The following is a 1916-nucleotide window of genomic DNA, read 5'->3' on the forward strand; positions in this document are numbered from 1 at the left end:
ACCAATCTGGTTTCGTCCCCACTCCAGTCTGTGTCGATTGAAACGCTCTCCCAGTCGTGTCTCTTTTAAATAAGCGGGCTTTGAGAGAAACCACAATTCGTCTAGAATTTTCGAACAGTACAGCAGTCTGTACACGAAGTTTGCGATGGCACCTAAAACTAGTGGAAAGGCAGTGAAGAAGGCTGGTAAAGCCCAAAAGAACGTCACGAAGACTGACAAAAAGAAGAAGCGTAAGAGGAAGGAAAGTTACGCAATCTACATCTACAAAGTCCTAAAGCAGGTTCATCCTGATACTGGAGTTTCCAGCAAGGCAATGAGCATCATGAACAGCTTTGTCAACGACCTCTTCGAACGTATTGCTGCTGAGTCTTCCCGCTTGGCTCATTACAACAAGAGATCCACCATCACATCTCGGGAAATCCAGACTGCTGTCAGGCTTATTCTTCCTGGTGAACTTGCGAAACACGCTGTCTCTGAGGGCACCAAGGCTGTGACCAAATACACCAGCTCCAAATAAATGATATTTTAAATCTTGCTGGCATTAACAATCGGCCCTTTTCAGGGCCAACACATGTTTAAACGGAGGATTACTTTCTTACATTTTATGTGGGTAGGGGAAAAACCGCTAGTCGCACTACGCATTTTATAGATGAGCATGCTTCTAAAATGTTGCGCGCTATCAAGCAGGAGATAAATCCAATTTGTCCTTTTTATAAAGAATTTTGAGATTTCTTTAGAAATAAGAGAATAGTATATTGTCAATTACAATACTTCAAATTTTTCTCTAAATGCTGAAATTAAGTTGTTTGGCAGACAAAATATTAATTTGATAAAAATGCTTGAACATTTACAAATGTTACAAATTTTTTAATTCAGAACTTTTTACAACATTATTTTTAAATGTATAATTGATGGCACTTTTATCATGATATTAGAATATATAAGTACTAAATATTTTAATGTACCATACACGATTGCAAATTTTGCAACGATTTTACAACATAGTCTTAAGTTTGAGAGATATATGACCCAAAAAGTACAAAATTAAACAAAAGACAACTTTGTAGCTAAATAATTCAATTTTTTTTACACTTTTCCTTATATCCAAAAATGTACTTATAATATTTTTTAAATAATAATGAAACGTAAAAAATGCATTTTTAAGGTATTTCGCGATGAAGGTAGAATGAAATTCTTCTATCTAAAATTTGATCCGAATTTTCTACAGAATTTCGTTTATCACGGTTTTTACTTCAAGGTTTAGGTAAATGTAACATTAATGTGCATAATGAAATTTAAAAAAATTCGAGATCTGGCATACAAAATCGTATTTATTCAAGCGAGACGTGTACGCAACAGTATTTTAAATTATATTTGACATACGCAAAAGAAACTTGATTGTTAATTAGGCGTCAAACACAATCGTAAAAATATGTTTTCGGGATCAGGGGGTCTAAAAACGTGGACAATTGACAAAAACTAGAGATCTATTCTAGATCAATCTTAACTCTTAAAGATCTCTACCCCTTTCCTTACATTACTCCCTTCCACGCTCAGTGAGTCACGGCTACACCACGAAAGGCAAATAATGGCTTAATTGCGAATGGTATAATACTAAAATATTTCGATCCTTGAAGAAAATTCTATCGGCCTCCAAAATCATTTGGTCCACCTACAACTGATAGGATCCTTTCCTTGTATAAGCAGAAACTATTAGAAAATATGAGAAAAAGAAAAAACTGCGTTTCTTATATTGCAGAGCCGTACTTAAATTACGAACAGATTACCGGTTCTCTCCAAGGCCTCCCTCAAACCTGTAATGAACTGTACAACCCCCTTCCTATACATAATTTATTATTTACAAAAATAATAAAATACGGGATTTGAAGCGTATATTCGCTGGAAAAGCAGCGAAA

The 1916-nt window shown here is 35.1% G+C and overlaps 1 protein-coding gene across 1 annotated transcript; it reads left to right on the forward strand.

The window, feature by feature from the left end:
* The first annotated feature begins 102 nt into the window (after positions 1–102).
* LOC117176267 (histone H2B) lies at positions 103–568 on the forward strand. Its single transcript, XM_033366434.1, has one exon. It carries the CDS (start codon positions 146–148, stop codon positions 515–517), a length of 372 nt encoding a protein of 123 aa, XP_033222325.1. The 5' UTR covers positions 103–145; the 3' UTR covers positions 518–568.
* The last annotated feature ends 1348 nt before the right edge of the window (positions 569–1916 follow it).

Source organism: Belonocnema kinseyi, chromosome 7 (genome assembly GCF_010883055.1).
Source record: "Belonocnema kinseyi isolate 2016_QV_RU_SX_M_011 chromosome 7, B_treatae_v1, whole genome shotgun sequence".
NCBI lineage: Eukaryota > Metazoa > Arthropoda > Insecta > Hymenoptera > Cynipidae > Belonocnema > Belonocnema kinseyi.